The 18,846-nt window shown below is 41.5% G+C and overlaps 1 protein-coding gene across 1 annotated transcript in view; it reads right to left on the bottom strand.

Annotated features, from left to right (window-relative positions):
* LOC137429455 (SCO-spondin) overlaps positions 1-18,846 on the bottom strand; it is a 444,698-nt gene that overhangs the window by 170,764 nt on the left and 255,088 nt on the right. Inside the window, exon 79 of the mRNA XM_078781076.1 lies at positions 3,896-4,062. Within this exon, the coding sequence (XP_078637202.1) occupies positions 3,896-4,062 (167 nt within the window). The remainder of the gene's footprint in view (positions 1-3,895; positions 4,063-18,846) is intronic.

Raw genomic sequence — 18,846 nt, 5'->3', positions numbered from 1 at the left:
CTTTTGAGCTAGGAAGCTGATATTCGGACACGACAGTGACCAAGTGATATTGGCTATAAAGGATATTTTCGATTTATTGATCATTCAATTAATCGATTAATTATTTGTTGATAAATCATTTATTTTTTCAATTAATTATTTATTTAATTAATTTTCAAAAAGTCACAGATTTGGATGAAACACTAGTGGATTAGGTATGCTATTAGCTAATTCATTAAGAAATTAATTATTTCACGATTATTATTATTATTTTTTAATTATGCAATTAATCAATAAATTATTGTACACCGTGCCCTCCAAATTCCATCTCCATGTGCTGCACTGCAGCATTGCCAGGCGCTGATGGAGGATATGTTATTTATTTATTTTGCATGGGGGCAGTGTACTTTGAATGTATCTCTACTTACAGTATATCATTTAAAGTCAACACAAAATTTCCTTAGTGAAATAAATATTTCATTAGTAAATAAATAGATCTTAGTAAATAAATGTGAAGCTGTCAGGATGGCTCTGAGCTGTCAAGATGCACACTTGCCTCTGAGCTGTCTATCCTGGGTTTGATTCTCGACCCAGCCGTAAACTGTCTTTCTGGTGTTTCACAGGCAGGGTGACGCATATGTGTGCCACCCTCAGATGGACTTTAAGCTCGGTGTCCTGTTTGCCAGCATTAGAAGAAGGGCGTTAAAGATCGCACAGCCACAGTGACCGTCCCAAAAATAGGCGAGCCATTGCTGGCACCCTGAACATCTTACTATAATTCACCAAATGTCCGTCCGTCTGTCTGCCCGTTCGAAGGTACAGCAAAAACGGCTGCACCGATTGCAACGATATTTTGGGTGGGTAATCCTAGGACCCCTGGAGTAAAATAGGCTATACTGTTTTTCCAATTTTTCAAAAGTTTTCCAATTTTCCAGTTTTTCCAAACACGATGGAATAATATTTACCGATATGAACAGTGATGTGGCTTTTGTTGAAATTCCACACATACTGTTTATTCTACGTACCAGGAGAGAGTAGATCGACTCCTGACGAACTCTTCCTATATAAACGTGCGGCTCCAAAGTAACACGGCAGCGTGTGCAAAGCGACTGAGAAACAGGTGTAGCGGCCGCTTCCGTGTTACAGATTCGGCGCGCACTCTTCACACAAAAACGTGCGACTGAGAAAGACGTGCAACGGCCGCTTCCGTTTTGCAGAATTCAATTTTTTTTCAAAATGGGTGCCATGTACTGTTTAGATTTTGATGATTGGCGTGTGATGTGATTCAACGGATGTTTATATGAATCGTTTAAAATAAAAAAGCATTCAATTTCTGATATTTTGCCTTTTCATTTGGGCTTCCCAATTGAAGCCCACCCCATAGGGCAGGTACCGTTGCTAGTAAGGTAAATTCAAGCATGGCACCATGCTTTCATTTTCCATACACAGGCCACCAGGCAAAATAAACGTCATACCAAACTTTGGAATTCAAGACCAAACTGAGATGCTATTGAGCTGCCTCTAATGAGCATGTGTGTTATTTCCAACTCTTAACATTATTTCCAGGGCAATATTGATAGCATGCGCATCCACTCCCTAATCTTACTATAATTCACCAAATGTCTGTCTGTCTGTCCCCAGGTACCGCAAAAACGGCTGAACTGATCGCAAAGAAATTTTGGGTGGGTAATCCTGGGATCCCCTGGAGTAAAATAGTCTATATTGTTTTTCCAATTTTCCAATTTTTCCAATTTTACAGTTTTTCCAAACACGATGGAATAATATTTACCGATATGAACAGTGATGTGGCTTTTATTGAAATTCTACAAATACTGTTTAGATTTTAAAGATTTGTGTGTGATATGAGCTGTACAAGCAATACAATTCTCAAAACAGTCACCTGTATGCTATAATAATATCTATATCTTTTTATTCTTTCTTTCTCTTTCTCTTTCTCTTTCTCTTTCTCTTTCTCTTTCTCTTTCTCTTTCTCTTTCTCTTTCTCTTTCTCTTTCTCTTTCTCTCTCTCTCTCTCTCTCTCTCTCTCTCTCTCTCTCTCTCTCTCTCTCTCTCTCTCTCTCTCTCTCTCTCTCTCTCTCTCTCCACTAAGGCAATGCTGCATTAAATTCCCATGAATGTGCAATGTAGGTCAGGTCACATCACATGACGTTGGCAGGTGTGCACAAATCTTCCGAGTTAGATTACTGCTTGGAACGTATTAAAATCAAATTACATTCCAAGATGCTGCCAAAATATTATTAATACATCAAGACAGTCGGGAATGACCAATAACTTTGTCGAAAACACTACACAATCGGGTTCATATGTAATATGGCCGTTAACGTTACGACATGTGAACACTTTGATCATGTGACATCCGTACAAATATTAAATTAAAATAATCAGGCTATTCCTCCTTGCATTTTTCCCCCTATTAGACTGTGCCTCAGGTGGCAATAAATGTGGTGATTGATGTACTTCAATATCCGCATAGCAGAATCTAACCACGAAGATCCGACGCCATATTTGAATTTGGCCAAAGAGAGCGACCACTACATAGGGATAGCATCCATCTTTGGGCAACATATAAGAAAACAAAAATTCAGAGTAATTTAATAGGAAAACATTATGGACTATTGTCAATAATAGCAGTTTATTCAGCTGTAGTTGGTCCTCTCATCCAGTATAATTGGTCCATGAGAGAGTTGGTGTTGGTTGGTCCATGAGAGATTATATCATTAGCAAATGAGAGTTGGCCTTCTCATACATTATATATCATGTTTCCTCCAAGGAGTACATATCACTAACCAGCTTACGACTATAGGTACAACATTATATTACTTCAAAGCTAGGCAAGTTATTCAGAATTTATCTGTTTCTGATGACTACAAAGTACACTTTGATACACAATGATAACGAGTAATCAGTGCCATTTTTCCCCATACACCTTCAGGTCACCCTCAGACAAATCCTGGTAGTTACCCTCACCTGAGGAGAGGGTATTGCATTTGAGTCCGTTTGTTTGTGTTTGTCTGTCTGTTTGTCTGTCTGTCTGTTTGTTTGTCCGCACATAATAAATATGATTTTCTCTGCAACCGTTGGTCCGATTGACAGGAAATTTTCACCATAGGTGCACCTCCACCTGTATAATTTTATGATAGTTATGACGTCATTTGTCACGTGGTTCGGTCACCATCTTGGAAAAACCGCAAAACTTTGCACCTCTGTATCTCCGAAAGCGCTGAATAGAAAAAATTGAGACATGGCTCATTGTAAAGAACTCTCCATTGGGAATAAAATATGTAAATTACGTCATAGGTGCCTCCATTATGACGTCATAATTCGACACGTACAAAACTTCATCCTATCAAGATGAAATTTCTTGAGCATCATCTAAGGATAAATTGGTGGAGAAAAACAACATGATGACGTCATCGGTCACGTGGTTCGGCCGCCATCTTGGAAAAACCGAAAACATTTGCGCCTCTATACCTCCGAAAGCACTGCATAGAAAAAATTGAGACATGGCTCATTGTAAAGAACTCTCCATGTGAAATAACATCTGTTAATGATGATGTCATACGTGCCTCTATTATGTCGTCATAATTTGACAAGTACAAAACTTTGTCCGATCAAGATGAAATTTATTGAGCATAATCTAGGAATAAATTAGTTGAGAATAAAAAGTAATGATGACGTCATCGGTCACGTGGTTCGGCCGCCATATTTGTTTTCACACAAAATCCTTAAAAACCATTGAAAATACATCCTGGTGAGGATTTGCAATCTCTGATTGCTCTTTCTTGTTTACACTGTTAAAGGCTGGCTTGCATGGTCAGATTGGTTCAGTATTATGAACCATTACAGTTTAATCGACTCATTCAGCCAGCTTAGTGTAGTCAAAATAGTCTCAAACCTTCAGACAACGAGAACGATGGAGCAGTGACCCATTCGGACAGTGACACCCCTCCTCACAAGCACCCTCCAAGCAGGACACTGTGCCCCATATGTGTTGGCATGTGTATGGACAGCTGTCGCTGGGTCCACATTCGCGAAACAGCTTGTCTGGAGGGCAGCCTTGTTCTGTACCATCATGAACAATGGCAAATCAGGGAGAGATAGTGTTGTCAAGCAGATGAACAATGTTTGTTATTTGCCAAACAGATACTTTAGTAATAGCAGAATGATTGATGGAAATGGAAATGGAAGGACACTTATGGAAATGGAAGGAAAGAAACAATGGTTGCATTTTATCTTGAACAAAATAACATTATAATGGTAATGATGGGTTTGGGAAGTCAACAGGAAAAATAAATAATGTCTTTAGTTTGTACATTTTACAGGAGGTACGTGATAATAATTACCAAGCACTGTCAGACGGGAAAATATATTGTTGTTAGGTTGTGAATAGATGCTGTGAAGTTGGGAGGACGAGGCAGGTGAAAAGTTGTAAACAAAGTTTTTACAAGTATGGCCATTAAACGAGGGTGTTCCAACACATGCAAAAGCAATCTCGAAGTGTGGACGAAATATTAGCATAAAAAGTCCAAATCTTTCTGAATATGTTCATATTTTGTCCAAATCAATGTTCATATTCAGAAACAGTACTGTGCTTTTGAGGGGCATCTGCCCCTCTGTTAAGACTTTCTTGCAGATACTAAAGCCTCATGATTGATGACTCCACTCTCTGCCGCTCCATATCTCAACCCTCAGATTGGCAGGCAGCAGCCTCCTCACTCTCTGCAGTCCTGGACAAAATCACAAACTGGTCAAACATGTGGAACATGTATTTCAATCCTGACAAATCTCACATTCTCACTTTGTCTCTCCAAAAAGACAGTCTGGACAACCCTCCCATATACTTTCTGAACAATCCTCTCCAAGAAGTTCTGTCACTCAAGCTTTTGTGTCTCACTATCTGCCATGATCTTTCCTGGGAAAACCACATTTCCAAGCTGGCCTCCAAAGCCAGTCGCCGACTGGGAATCCTCCATCATGCAAAGTTTTCTTGGCACGACTGAGCTTCTCACCACATACAAGGCTTTCATCCGCAGCTCAATGGAATACTGCTCTCCCCTCTGGGCTGGTGCTCCTGCCTCACACCTAGCTTGGCTTGACGCTGTAGAAACCAAAGCATTCAGAATCATTGGAATCTTCCGCGATGGAGCTGATTCTGAGGGCGTTTTACTCTCTCACTGCAGACAGGTTGGTGGTCTTTCTGTCTTCTATCCACTCCTCTCCAGCCTAGCACCCTTTGCTCTGTCTGTGCTCTGTCCCCCTAATATTCCTTCAGGACACACAGGATCTGCCAGCAACCCTCTTCTGGTGAAACCCCCAAAATCAAGACTCTCTGCTCACCTTCACTCTTTCATTCCTCTTTTTTCCCAACACTGGAACAAACTCGCTCACTCTCAACAATCGCAATCCTCCCTCCAGGTCTTTAAAACAGCTGTTCACCACCATCTCTTATCTTACCCATCCAAAACCTTGATCATTTATCCCGTTTCTCCTGTCCCTCCTCCCCCGCTCTCCCCTCCCCCCCACCCAGCCCTCTCCCTCCAACAGATCTACCACTGTCCCTGTTCTCTACTGTTAATGTGCTTTCCTCTCTCTGCCCCTCTTGTCTCCCGCTCCCTTTATTATATGTTTTATGTGTTTTCTGTCAATGGCTTTGTGTTTTAGGTGTTGCTCTTACAACAGCCTCGACTTTGTATACAAAGTGAAATAAATAAATAATGAAAAATTGGTATATTTTGAAAAAGATATGGGTACAATGCTGGCTTGTTGCTGTTGGTGAGGTCACTGGACTGGTATATTGGGCATTGGTGGTTCATATGTAGCTGAAGGCAGCAGTATTAGGCACTTACAATCTAAGCTTCGGGAAGTCTCATTAGTTTCAAGAGAAATGGCACATCACTATTGGATTGTTGGTTTAAAAAAAACAACAGGATTGCTCATGAACGATCTTTTCAGGATGGTGACAATGTCCTTGCACCAGGTGGCCAAATGAAAAGCGAGTCCAGTCAATGCGCGAGAGCTGGTCTTATCTTCCGTTGTTGCAGGAGGTCGTTCTGAATGGCCAAGAGTCTCACACTTTCAACTTGTAACAATAATTATTTTGTTTTAAAGACCATCGTGTCCTGGTGTCCTGGGAAAATTACATATTCGTTCATCCTGCCTAAGGTCTACTGTTAATTTAGATAAAATAAAAATTTGGATAATTTAGATATTGACAGAAGACAGACGAAGATCTGACTCACAAATACTAGGGGCACCACAAACTATGAAACTGCCAGTGGAAGCATTGCTTTCACTCACAGAAACAGAGTAAACCGGGGCTGAATAGAGAATTTACAACGTGGAATAAGAATCCAAATTATAAATCATTTTTCCATTATGCAAAATATGTATGAGCATGAGAAACCCTAGCAAGCAAATATTAACCTCTTGTTCAACAAAACACTTCGCATGTGCTACAATTCCTGTGCTAAACGCTGGGTTATCAAGAATGGATGTCTCGAGCAGCTTCCTGCAAAATGGCACAGAACGCAGATGGTTATGAAAATGCAAATCAAGAAAACGATTCGCTCGGTTCCAATGGCTTATGGTTCGAAAACCTTGCGGTAATGAAGGCCGAGCACACGATTGTTCAAAGTCTGTTTGTTGCATTCACATTATGGGGCGAACCAAAACAATCCAGTTTGTCGACATGATCAACACGAGAATTACTGCCGTCGTCGGTTCCTTGCGTCGTCTTCGTCGCATTAATTTGTGCGCAGCCAGGATTTGGATTAAGCTAAAAACACATGCAACACTATATTGTTGTATTTTTTTAAATATTCATCCTCGACGGGATGAAAATTAACCTTGCGATGTGTGACCAGTTTCTGGCAGCCATGTTAGACGCAGTGTCAATGTGGGTGATCACGTCAATGTGGTGTCAAAACACCTTGAATTACATCGTCACATGATGTGTTCTTGATGTTGTGTTGAGTTTGCATGGAATCCATTTTGAGAACTGTATTTTATGGCAGAGCAGATCGATCGCTCAGTTTCACGGTGCTGTGATTCGGGCAGGATAACCTGCGAAATTTCCATCCCCCAGGGGAAGATTTATATGGCGAAGGTCCAGGTAATCCCACACATTTCCTCAACGTTGCCCAATGTTGTGGGCATTGAGGGTGACGAGGGGGAGGGAGGTAGTCAGGTTCACCATGTTTTTTCGTTCAAAATTTTTGGAGATTAGCAAAACTATACATTTTTCGAATCATCAGAGCATGCAGAATCCGAATATCAATGTTGGCATTTGCGTGGACACCTTTGCGAAAATGACACTCAGGACAGTGATGAAGATCTGTAAAAGCATATTCCTGAACGGTGTAGACCGAGTAGATCCTGCGTATCGGAATTATAGTTCAATCTGATACTAACAAGGCTGCTTTCTTGCTTTATAAACCCATACCTATAACTTCAAAGGACTTGCAATATCATGTATTATGTAATACAGTTATACCACAAATATAAAGACAATGGTTTTCAACTACCCTTGTTTGTTGCTTTTCTATAATCCTGAGCATTATTTTGAGGCCTTTATTGGATTCCTTGACCCAGAAAACATAGGATTAGCATATTTAATTAAGTCTCTAGGTTGACTAGAAGCCGAGATCGCGCACAATATGTATTTTATGGCGGCCATTTTGAAAATCCAAAATGGCGGCCATGCAGGTGTCTGTGCAAATGCCAACATTGATTTTCGGATTCTGCATGCTCTGAAGATTCCAAAAATGTACAGGTTTGCTAATCCCAAAATTGTGAACGAAATTATATTTGTTAACATAGTGAACCTGACTGAGGTGGTAACAGGGTAACCCCTGTTCGACTCCTGCCTCAACCAACCCTGGAATAACAAGAATCTGACACGGTGATGATTTCACTATACTAAGTCCAGTAAACTCTATTTATAGTCAAATCAAATCTGTTAGACCACCTTTTATGGACTGCCACCAGATTATACAGTCTTTAGAGCATACGGCAGATACAAGCACAAGGAAATATAATACAAGGCAAATATTCCCAACTTAGTGATTCCTCAATCCGACAACATGTTGACGACCCTAAGTAGTAACTTCAATGGACTACTCACTGTCAATTTGGGGACACTTCAAGTCTGATACTAGAGTGATTCCATAATCAATTACTTCCATAATACAGCAAATTCATATTAAATAATAATTACCCTCGCCTGAGGAGAGGGTATGGCATTTGAGTCCGTCTGTTTGTCTGTTTGTCTGTCTGTTTGTCCGCACAGAATAAATATGATTTTCTCTGCAACCCTTGGTCTGATTGACAGGAAATTTTCACCAAAGGTGCAACTCCACCTGTATAAATTTTTAATGATAATTATGACGTCATAGGTCACGTGGATCGGCCGCCATCTTGGAAAAACCGAAAAACTTTGCACCTCTATATCTCCGAAAGCGCTGAATATAAAAAATTGAGACATGGCTCATTGTAAAGAACTCTTTATGGAGAATAAAATATGTTAATGCTGATGTCATAGGTGCCTCCATTATGACGTCATAATTCGACAAATACAAAACTTCATCCTATCAAGATGAAATTTATTGAGCATCATCTAGGATTAAATTAGTGGAGAAAAAAAATTAATGATGATGTCATCGGTCACGTGGTTTGTCCGACATATTTGTTTTAACACAAAAGCCTTTAAAACCACTGAAAATACATCCTGGTGAGGGCTTGCAATCTTTGATTGCTCTTACTTGTTATGATACTGTTAAAGAGTTGGGGATTCGAAAATAAATCACCAAAACTTGTGTTCTTCACTTGTACTATAGAGGTAAGCTTTATATTCAGGGTGTGTGGCTGCCATACTGCTACAGTGAGTTTTACAAGCTCCAGATCATCCTCCATTATCATTTAAACCATACTAAAATATTCCATTTGGTGTCTGTCTGTCTGACCAAATGTACTCAATCATTCCTGATCCAATCTCAACCAAGCTTGACAGGGGGACTTAAGGGTCACATGACAGAGGTTGTAGCAACTTAATTTGTCCCCATCCCTAAGGGGGTTTCCGCCTTGGATGAACTCGTGTTAATGAGTATAAATAGCGTATCATGGCATTTTGTGGGGCACACCTACCTGAAGAGAAAATTTATATAACCACAAACTATTCAGTCAATTCTCTCCAATGTATGATTTATCTTTTTAAACAGTTGCTACTGTTGTTTAACACAAAACTAACATACTTTTGGAGGAATTCTAACATCATTGAAGCATTCTTTGCTTGTCGCGACCATAAAAGACTAATGGACCTGAGCCGTCTCGACTTGCTAGGCTGCCAGCTAGGCCGCAATGATCTGTAGCTGATAAAGGTGCTTAAATGAGTCTTTAAGCATGAATGATGTACTGTATATGATATTGCCTGTCCACTTTTTCTAGCCATCAGATGACATGTGGACTGTATATGGATTGTTTATAACATATATTGGGGCCTCATATATGATTAAGCCTGGTGTTGGCTTAGTAGTTAGGGTGCCGGCTTGGGATCCGAAGATCCTGGGTTCAAATCCCGGTCGATCGCTAAATTAACACCAGGGTGGTTGATCCTTCCGAGGTCGGCAAATTGAGTACCAGTTCACTGGTAATTCCCTGTGTGTCGCAAGAGTCGACAAACAGGGTTGGTGGCAGGAAGGGCATTCGGCCGTAAAACATTGCTTCAACAGGCGTTACGCCTAGGTCCCCCGTCGGTGAAGTGATGCGAGTTGACAAAGTGGAAGACGCAAGGCGGCCATCTTGGATTTTGACGTGGCGACCCAATTTTCAATAGCGTTCTCCCTTATGCGTCGATACACCCACACACCAGATTAGAAGTTAGTAGTTCGTTTATTTTTCAAGATATTTCGCTCACAAGGTTCAGACATATATATGGTGGCGGCCATCTTGGATTTTGACGTGGCGACCCAATTTTCAATAGCGTTCTTCCTTATGCGTAGATACACGCACACACCAGATCAGACATATATATGGTGGCGGCCATCTTGGATTTTGACGTGGCAACCCAATTTTCAATAGCGTTCTTCCTTATGCCTAGATACACCCACACACCAGATTAGAAGTTGGTACTTCGCTTATTTTTCAAGATATTCCGCTCACAAGGTTCAGACATACATGGCGGTGGCCATCTTGGATTTTGACGTGGCGACCCAATTTTCAATAGCGTTCTTCCTTCTGCCTAGATACACTGACACAACAGATCAGAAGTTGGTACTTCGCTTATTTTTCAAGATATTCAGCTCACAAGGTTGACATACATGGCGGCGGCCATGTTGGATTTTGACGCGGCGACCCAATTTTCAATAGGGTTCTTCCTTATGCCTAGATACACCCACACACCAGATTAGAAGTTGGTACTTCGCTTATTTTTCAAGATATTCCGCTCACAAGGTTCAGACATACATGGTGTCAGACATACATGGCGGCGGCCATCTTGGATTTTGACGTGGGTTGCACCCACACACCAAATTTGAATGTGCTCCTTCGCTTATGCACGCACGCACGTACGCATGTACGCACGCACGTTCGGACGGACACACGGACGGAGGGGAAAACCATAGTCCCCCTTTCGCTCCTCGGTGCGACGGGGGACAAAAAGGGGACCATGGTGCCCAAAAAAGGCCAACCCCTGCTCCGCACGGGAAAAATGGCCTCTAAAGGTGGTTCTATATATGATTTATACTGGTCATGGCTTCAAGCGTGATGTGCTACATTGCACCTGAAACCCTAATGGCCCAATTGTGACTGATATTTGATGTAAACCCCATTCATAATGGTCAGTCGAATTGTTTAATACTCGCCAGAGGGGAATTTGTAGAAAATTGGACATATACATGTATATTTACACATAGGCTGTGCATATGATAAGTTGCTTGTCCACACACTGACTGCAAGTAAAACTTATTATAACCACATTAACAAATTCCATCTGATGATAAGGGAATCTATATAACTAGGACGTGCCCGTACGTGGGTGCCCGTACGTGCGTGCAAAAAAACATGCGTGCAAACAACAACAACAAAAAAAAACTTTGAAACCACGTGGCAGTAACGACCACAGAACCCCCCCCCCCCCCCTCTATTTACATGAAATGGTTTGGTCCATTCGCAACGACCACAGAACCCCCCCCCCCCTCTATTTACATGAAATGGTTTGGTCCATTCGCAAAGCCAAAGCGAACGGCGAACGGCTAAATCGCCATAGCTCGGTAACTACTTGTCCGATTAATATGAAACCTTGAAAAGGCACATCCTCGGGTCCCCAGCAATATACCTGGCAAGTTTCAAGTATATCGGACCCGTGGTTGTCGAGAAACAGCGGTCACAGACACACAGACACACATACACACAGAGATTACTGGAATTATAGATAGATAATAGCGTAAGGACTCGACTTTGTCATCCCTTTTACGCCGCACCCAGTGACCCGATGCCCACGGCACTAATGGATTTACGATCTACGAACCGCGCTCTTTGTTTATCACGTACAGCCATACTCGAAAAATCTGAATTAGTCGACTTTGGGGCCCAAAAGCATCCGATTAACTGCCGATACGACGCCATCGTATTGGCGTCTGCTGGGTGAAGGCGAAGCAAGCCATCCGCTGATTGGACAGGCGAAGGTCGAAAGCAAGCCGTCCACTGAGTGGACAATCCAGAGCATGCATTTGTGCCGGTGTCGTCGATCGCGGTGTACGCTAACCTCATCAGGTGGATTGACCATAATTTCTTCCAACCGCGCTCTTTGTTTATCACGTACAGCCATACTCGAAAAATCTGAATTAGTCGACATTGGGGCCAAAAAGCATCCGATTAACTGCCGATACGACGCCATCTTATTGGCGTCTGCTGGGTGAAGGCGAAGCAAGCCGTCGGCTGAATGGACAGTCGAAGGCGACAGCAAGCCGTCCACTGAGTGGACAATCCAGAGCATGCATTTGTGCCAGTGTCGTCGATCGCGGTGTACGCTAACCTTATCAGGTGGGTTTACCATAATTGTCATTTAAGTAGATTGCAATAAATACGTTGTTCATATACGCACTCTTCATTCACATCTTTCTTCCTAACTCTTACTCGGACAAGCAAATCCCCGATGCCATCCATAATGGTACACTCTATCCATACACTACATCCTCCCTTCCGTGGATGTTCCACGGGTTTCGGCTAGTAATAATAATAATACATGCTTAGAAAATAATATTACGGTAATAATAATAGTACTAACAACAATAATAGCGATAATATGAAGAAGGATAATTTCATGGTGGAGTCTAAAGCGTCGTAGGCTGAGCGAGAATGAAAGTGTACACTTAAAGGGAAAAGGACTTCAAATACAAATGTAACTGAACTATGTACATAGTCATATAAAAAAGTAAGTACACCCCATGTAAAGTTGACTTTTTCAACATATTTCAACATACAGCTATTGGATCTTCATTTCAACAATATTGATAGATAAAGGTGATATAATATAACAAATATCATGAAACATTTACATTTTGTAGTCCATTGTATAATTTAAATAAACATAAATGCAAATTTCGCATGTGGAAAAAGTAAGTACACTACTACATTTATCACTACTTCAAATACCTAAAATTAGAATCAGGTCCACCAGCTCAGGTGCAAATGATTAGAACATCGTTAGAGAGGATCTTGGAGGAACCTGTCTTATTTAAACCTCAGACATTTAGTTTGGTTTGCTCTTTGTTGTGGAAGTGTGCGGCGTCACCATGCCTAGATCAAAAGAGCTCTCTGGGGCCTTCAGAAAGAAGGTTATAGATGCCTACGAGTCTGGGAAGGGATTTAAAAAGATCTCCAAACAATTTGAAATCAATCATTCGACTGTCCGGAAGATCATCTACAAGTGGAGAAGATTCCAAACAACTGCCAACTTGTTCAGGCCAGGCCGCCCCAGCAAGTTCAGCCCGAGAGCAGACCACAAGATGCTGAAAGAAGTCTCTAAGAACCCCAGAATGTCATCACGGGACCTACAGGTAGCTCTTGCCACTGTTGATGTCAAAGTGCACGAGTCTACCATTAGAAAGAGGCTCCACAAATTTGATCTACATGGGAGGTGTGCCAGGAGGTAACCTTTGCTGTCCAGAAAGAACATTAGGGCAAGACTAAAGTTTGCCAATGAACACCTCGGCAAAGACCAGCACTTCTGGAACAATGTGCTCTGGACAGATGAGTCAAAGGTAGAATTATTTGGCCACAGTACCAGAAGACATGTTTGGCGAAAACGAAAGACAGCATTTGACCACAAGAACCTGATACCAACTGTAAAGCATGGTGGTGGAAATATTATGGTTTGGGGGCAGCTTTGCTGCATCAGGGCCTGGGCAGCTCACCATTATAGAATCCACTATGAATTCTTCATTGTACCAGAGGGTGCTTGATGATAATGTGAGGCCATCTGTTGGAAAGTTGAATCTCAACCGAAGGTGGACCTTGCAACATGACAATGACCCTAAACATACCAGTAAATCCACCAAGGAATGGCTGAAAAGAAAGAAATGGAGGGTTCTGGAATGGCCAAGTCAAAGCCCGGATCTAAATCCCATCGAGATGTTGTGGGGAGATTTGAAACAAGCTGTGCATGCAAGAAACCCCTCAAACACGCACTGCTGAAAGAATTCTGCGTGGAGGAGTGGGCAAAAATTTCTCCCAGTCGATGTCAGAGACTGGTAGACAGTTATAAGAAACGCCTACTTGAGGTTGTTTCTGCCAAAGGGGGCAATACCACCTATTAGAGCCAAGGGTGTACTTACTTTTTCCACACGCGAAATCTGCATTTATGTTTCTTTAAACTAGGGCATGCCCGTACTATATATATATATCTAAAATTATATCCCCCCCCCTCTATTTACATGAAATGGTTTGGTCCAAAGCGAACGGCTTGCGAGTACGGTGACAATCCCCCCCTCTATTTACATGAAATGGTTTGGTCCAAAGCGAACGGCTTGCGAGTACGGTGACAATCCCCCCCCCCCCTCTATTTACATGAAATGGTTTGGTCCAAAGCGAACGGCTTGCGGAGTTTGGTAAAGAAATCGCCATGGCGTGCACAAACGCGCAGGAAAGCGAAAGAATCGCAAATTAGTTTTAATTAGTTTTAAAACATAGTTTAACGCCAACATAGCGGCAACATAGTTTGCCAACGTGAAATAAATGAATACGCTCTCAAATGTGCCGTCCGAGGCAGAGTCTGTTCGCCACGTTCGGCACACGTGATAGCTCGCTGCTCTCTGATTGGTTGAATCGTTTTTTGGACATAGCTCGGTAACTACTTGTCCGATTAATATGAAACCTTGAAAAGGCACATCCTCAGGTCCCCAGCAATATACCTGGCAAGTTTCAAGTATATCGGACCGGTAGTTGTCGAGAAACAGCGGTCGCATACACACAGACACACACACACACAGAGATTACTGGAATTATAGATAGATTATACAATGGACTACAAAATGTAAATGTTTCATGATATTTGTCATATTATATCACCTTTATATATCAATATTGTTGAAATGAAGATCAAATAGCTGTATGTTGAAATATGTTGAAAAAGTCAAAACTTTACAAGGGGTGTACTTACTTTTTCACGTGACTGTATGCACATACACATGACCTCCACCCCCTAAGCGCTTCCCAGAGGGAGCGGGTGTTTCTAGTTTGTGAAATTTAGCATTTATAGTCTATTTATAGTTGAATGTTGTTAAATAACTTGCAGTGCCTTCAGAAAATATTGGCACCCCTTGACTTTTTCACATTTTGTTGTGTTACAGCCAGAATATAAAATGGATTAAATTGTGATTTATTTTCACTAATCTACACATAATACCCATTAATGTCAAAGTGGAATTATTTTTTTAGAATTTTCTTACAAAATAATCAAAAATGAAAAACAGAAATATCTAATTTCCATAAGTTTGCAAACCCCTGTGTCAATACCTCATAGAAGTGCCTTTAGCAGCAATTACAGCTTTCATTCTTCTTGGGTATGTCTGTATCAGCTTTGCACCTCTGTATTTGGGGCAGATTTGCTCAAGCTCTGTAAAGTTGAATGAGGAGCGTCGGTGAACAGCAATCTTCAAAATCTTTCGTCGGTGAACAGCAAAGGCTAGACTTTGACTGGGCCACTCAAGAAAAGCCATTCCAGTATTGCTTTGGCTGTATGCTTGGGGTCATTGTCCTGTTGGAACATAAATCTTTGCCACAATCTAAGGTCTTTTGCACTCTGAAGCAGATTCTCCTCAAGGATTTGCCTGTATTGGGGTCCATTCATTGTTCCCTCTATCCTTACAAGCCTCTCAGACCCTGCCGCTGAAAAGCATCCCCATAGTATGATGCTGCTACCACCATGCTTCACCGTAAGGATGGTTTGAGAGGGGCGATGAGCTGTGCTCGGTTTCCACGAGACGTAGCGCTTTGCATTTAGGCCAAAGAGTTCAATTTTCGACTCATCACATCACATAATCTTTTGCTTCATGCTCTCAGTCTTTTACATGCTTTTTTGCAAACTCCAGGCATGCTGTCATGTGCCTTATTCTTGGGCGTGCCTTCCGTCTGGTCACTCTCCCATCGAAAGCCTAGATTTGTGAAATGCTGCACAGACTGTTGTCCTTCCGGCAGGTTCTCCTATCTCAGCCAAAGAGCTCTGCAGTTTTGTCAGAGGGGTCATTGGGTTCTTGGTCACCTCCCTGACTGAGGTCCTTCTTGCCCAGTTAGTTCCAGGTTGGACAACTATCTCGAGGAAGAGTCTGGGTAGTTCCATATTATTTTCATTTCCTATTTATGGAGGTCACTTTGCTCTTGGAAACTTTCAACACTCTAGAAATTATTTTATACTTTTCCCCAGATATATGCCTCCTCGCAATTCTATCTCAGAGTGCTACGGACAGTTCCTTGGACTTCATGAGAGAGTTTCTGCTCTGACATGCACTGTAAACTGTGGAATCTGATATAGAAAGGTGTGTTTCTTTATTAATCATGTCCAATCAATTGAATTGGCCATAGGTGGACTCCAATCAGGTTGAAGACACATCTCAAGGATGATATGGTGAATGGTTCAATCAATTGTAAAATATATATAATTTTTTAAAAATAATAAGATGTTTAATGTTATATATATTTTGTTATTTTGGGATGGTTTAAATCCATCTATGTGATAAATTTGTTTTAATACTTGGTTTCGTTGATTTTGGGGATGCATGGAGGATATGTATTGCTCTTGGGTAATGGGTCTGCCCTATCCCAACCCCCCTCCCATAATCCAGGCTTGTTTGGGTTTACTCCACATTTACGTTCAATTTATTTTCCAAAAATGCTTCATGTCTTATATTTTTTTTTATATTGTGGGTTGCGTGCAATAAGCCAGAGACAAAATAACTCCCCCGCATTAGAATCAAACGTTTGAGAATAAAAGATATGGCTTTTAAAAGGCTTCTTATATCCACACTCCATATTATCTTCTCAGCATAACACTTTGTACACAATTATTGATGTGTCGGCCATTCTTTTCCTTGATCTTCTCTCGATATGGAGTACTATCCTACTCCATCTATATATAAATAAAACACAGTTTGTGTGTGTGTGTTACCTATAGACTCCTAAACGGAGAGGCTCACGTACTTGATTTTTGGCATAGACATGGCCATTGGGCCTGGGAAGGACATGGCCTACATAAAAATGACCTCCAATGACGAGATCCATATTTTTTATTCATAGTTAACGTAGCGCATTTCATCAAGGAACATTATGCACTGAATCTCAGCCTGTGCCAGAGCAGCTCGCTGATTCGTTCAGAGCGATCACGTCATGTTCCATCCTTGCCGCCAGACTTGCTCACGTACTTGATTTTTGGCACAGACATGGCCATTGGGCCCGGGAAGGACATGGCCTACCTAAAAATGACCTCCGATGACGAGATCCATATTTTTTATTCATATTTAACAGCGCATTTCAGCGAGGAACATTATACACTGAATCTCAGCCTGTGCCAGATCAGCTCGCTGATTCGCTCAGAGTGATCACGTGATGTTCCATCCTCGCCGCCAGACTCGCTCACGTACTTGATTTTTGGAGCAGGAGACAGAACTGTGCAACGGCACACGACTGGCCATCAAAAGGTTGATGCCTCACGTAATCGAGGCCAACATACTTACGGGAAACTATAGTGGGGAACAGGTCTTCATTCCGAGGATACCAATCATACCATTTGATCTGCCATTCGAGTTCAAAAGGCTCCAATTCCCCGTATGGCTCAGCTTTGCCATACCATGACCATCAACAAGGCGCAAGGACAATCTCTCAAGGTGGTCGGACTGGACCTTGATTCCCTGTGCTTCTCCCACGGCCAACTATACATAGGATGTAGTCGGGTAAGACAAGAGAACAACCTATACATCCTATCCGAACAAGGAAAGCCAAAGAACATTGTTTACAAGGAAGCACTGCGTAATTAACTACGTGTCTGGTGTGTTGTAATGATTGTGAGAATATCGATTCTGATTTTATGTGTACACTAATACATTTTTGAAACTATCATTTTCTGTAAACATCGCCCTTCTTAAATTATTATACAGGGCTTGGTTTCTGTCCAAGGGGATTTTTGTCCGGGAGGGCCCAGCGAAGCGGGCGAAGCCCTATATAAGAGAGATGTACTATATAAGAGAGATGTACAACATAAGAGAGATGTCTGTCTGTGTGTCGCCATTTTTCTCAGAGATGGCTGAACGGATCTTTGTCAAACTTTCAGAGGTTCATCAGTGAGTGCCTGGGAGTGTTTTAGACCAAAAAAAACAACCCCAAAAAAAATTTTTTGGGAGTTTTTTGTATTTTTTATTGCTCGATAGTGCCGAAGCCTTTTTTACTTAATGAAAGTTATACACACGTACACATTCGCATAAATAAATAAAAAACAATCACGAGACATTTGAATACAAATAAATCAAACAATTCCGGAAGTGTACAAAATTGGTGGTACGGCTTCTTCTTCTTTCTAATCAGCATCACACTTACCTCAGAAACGTGATGAACGCCACATTCACCCCATTCACCCACCAGCATACAGTCACGTGAAAAAGTAAGTACACCCCATGTAAAGTTTTGACTTTTTCAACATATTTCAACATACAGCTATTTGATCTTCATTTCAACAATATTGATAGATAAAGGTGATATAATATAACAAATATCATGAAACATTTACATTTTGAAGTCCATTGTATAATTTAAATAAACATAAATGCAAGTTTCGCATATGGAAAAAGTAAGTACACCGCCACATTTATCACTACTTCAAATACCTAAAATTAGAATCAGGTGCACCAGCTCAGGTGCAAATGATTAGAACATCGTTCAAGAGGATCTTGGAGGAACCTGTCTTATTTAAACCTCAGACATTTCGTTTGGTTTGCTCTTTGTTGTTGAAGTGTGCGGCGTCACCATGCCTAGATCAAAAGAGCTCTCTGAGGCCTTCAGAAAGAAGCTTATAGATGCCTACGAGTCTGGGAAGGGATTTCAAAAGATCTCCAAACAATTTGAAATCAATCATTCGACTGTCCGGAAGATCATCTACAAGTGGAGAAGATTCCAAACAACTGCCAACTTGTTCAGGCCAGGCCGCCCCAGCAAGTTCAGCCCGAGAGCAGACCACAAGATGCTGAAAGAAGTCTCTAAGAACCCAAGAATGTCATCACGGGACCTACAGGTAGCTCTTGCCACTGTTGATGTCAAAGTGCACGAGACTACCATTAGAAAGAGGCTGCAAAAATCTGATCTACATGG

This window comes from Myxine glutinosa, chromosome 6 (genome assembly GCF_964187855.1).
Source record: "Myxine glutinosa chromosome 6, kmMyxGlut1.1, whole genome shotgun sequence".
Classification (NCBI taxonomy): Eukaryota; Metazoa; Chordata; class Myxini; order Myxiniformes; family Myxinidae; genus Myxine; species Myxine glutinosa.
The sequence above is the reverse complement of the archived record's forward strand: the minus strand, read 5'-3'. Positions and strand labels throughout refer to the sequence as shown.